General features: G+C 31.6%; 1 protein-coding gene across 1 annotated transcript in view; it reads left to right on the top strand.

Annotated features, from left to right (window-relative positions):
• LOC128248875 (probable serine/threonine-protein kinase DDB_G0280133) overlaps positions 1 to 1,580 on the top strand; it is a 243,744-nt gene extending 242,164 nt beyond the window's left edge. The window contains exon 3 of the mRNA XM_052971041.1: positions 1,103 to 1,580. Coding sequence (XP_052827001.1) covers positions 1,103 to 1,162 — 60 coding nt within the window. The 3' untranslated portion in view covers positions 1,163 to 1,580. The remainder of the gene's footprint in view (positions 1 to 1,102) is intronic.
• Positions 1,581 to 1,876: the final 296 nt, after the last annotated feature.

Below are 1,876 nucleotides of genomic sequence, written 5' to 3'. Positions count from 1 at the left end.
GTGGATAGATTCCACTGAAATTAGATAAATAACCTTCGAGCAGATAGTCAGCAGCGCCGCCTGGCTAAGGCTTGGCTGCTCTGCATTGACAAGGGGCAACACCCTGAAACTAGTCTGCAGATGCCAAACCAGCAGGAGGACACTGCTGACCTCCCCTGTTCGAAGGTTATAAAGGACACAGGTTTCGTGTGTCACATAGCTAGCTAGAGGCGATGGCTTCTTGGAGCTAATTCACGGCAGCTTTCGTCCTAATTTTGGGACTGCCATGTTGGCTTGGCGATAACTATTAATATACTTTTTAATCTGGCGAAAAGAATCTGTACCATAGTTTCGGACTCCTATACTCGTGAACGAAGACTCTTTGAACTCAGATCAATACTAATCAAAAGGCATTACTCAATATCTTTAATAAATGATGGAATTAAGCGGAGCTAAGGAAATAGACATACGAACATTAAGAGAAGTCAACCGAAATACTAAACCAGACTTAAAAATACTCCCATACATCTCCACACATAGACCTAGAAACAAGGAAGCCTTTAACGTTATCATCCAAAATCTACCCATCCTCACAGGAGATAAAATAATGAACAAAATTTTAGGCTCACACAAAATTATCATAAGTAAAATGCAACTTAAATCATTGAAAAAAAATATTACCTGTTAGTTGCAGCTCTTAACAATATTCACATTAAACTCCATCTGATGCGTGATCCAATAATGTTCTATGTGACACGTATAGGGCTATTACGTGATATAAAAACCACATCTGTTATGAGAGAAAAACATAAAGGATGAATTCGATATTTCTTTATTTCATCGATTACACACACGTTTCTGCGATTGATAATCGATGAAAGTAAATTTTGAATGCAATATATAAAGATCATTTGCTCATGCCGAACGCGAAATCGGACAGTCGAAATACAATGTATATATATGTATACCTATGACACATACGGATATGCATATATTTATGTATCTGTGTGTACACAGGCGCATATATGTCTGTGCATGCGCATGCGCATATTTGTGAGTTTGTTATTTAAATTCCTGTAAAATATGTCAATGACTTACGCTTTCTTTTGCTCGTCTTTTTCAGATACGCTACACTATTAACAAGCTTACCCAAACAATGTTCGAAAAACTACAGCGGCACTAAACGTAACAACGCACACAGTCTACCATTGACGGTGCTTTTCTTTTAAAGCACAATTCCACTTAGTGAAGATTGTGAGGAGAAATATATAAAAATAATGAATTTAATTATGAATATATGAAATATATGATATATATGAATATGTGAAATATATAAAAATAATTATAAATAAAATTATGGATATATGAAATATATGAGTATGCGAAATATATGAAGTAATTATGAATTTAATTATGAATATATGAAATATATGAATATATCGAAAAAAATATGAATAAAATTATGAAATATGTGAAATGTATTAAATATATGAAATATATGATATATATAAAATTTATGAGTAATATGATAAATATATGTAATATATGAAATATATATATAAAAAAGGTTGAATAAAAAATATATTCTATGGCGAGTGTAAAGTATATATTATGTGAGATGCAATATATCTATATATATATACATGTGTATATATATACATATGTATATATATATATATATATATGTATGTATGTATGTATATATATATACATATGTATATTTTGTATGTATGTATGTATGTATATATATATACATATGTATATTTTGTATATATGTATATATATGTACGGATGTATGTATATGTGTATGTGTGTTTAGGCGAAGGCATGGATCTGTGGTTAAGAAGCTTGATTTGCAATTACGAGTTCTGAGGTTCAATCCCACTGCGCGGCACCT

This window comes from Octopus bimaculoides, chromosome 10 (assembly GCF_001194135.2).
Source record: "Octopus bimaculoides isolate UCB-OBI-ISO-001 chromosome 10, ASM119413v2, whole genome shotgun sequence".
In the NCBI taxonomy this organism is placed as follows: domain Eukaryota; kingdom Metazoa; phylum Mollusca; class Cephalopoda; order Octopoda; family Octopodidae; genus Octopus; species Octopus bimaculoides.
The sequence above is the reverse complement of the archived record's forward strand: the minus strand, read 5'-3'. Positions and strand labels throughout refer to the sequence as shown.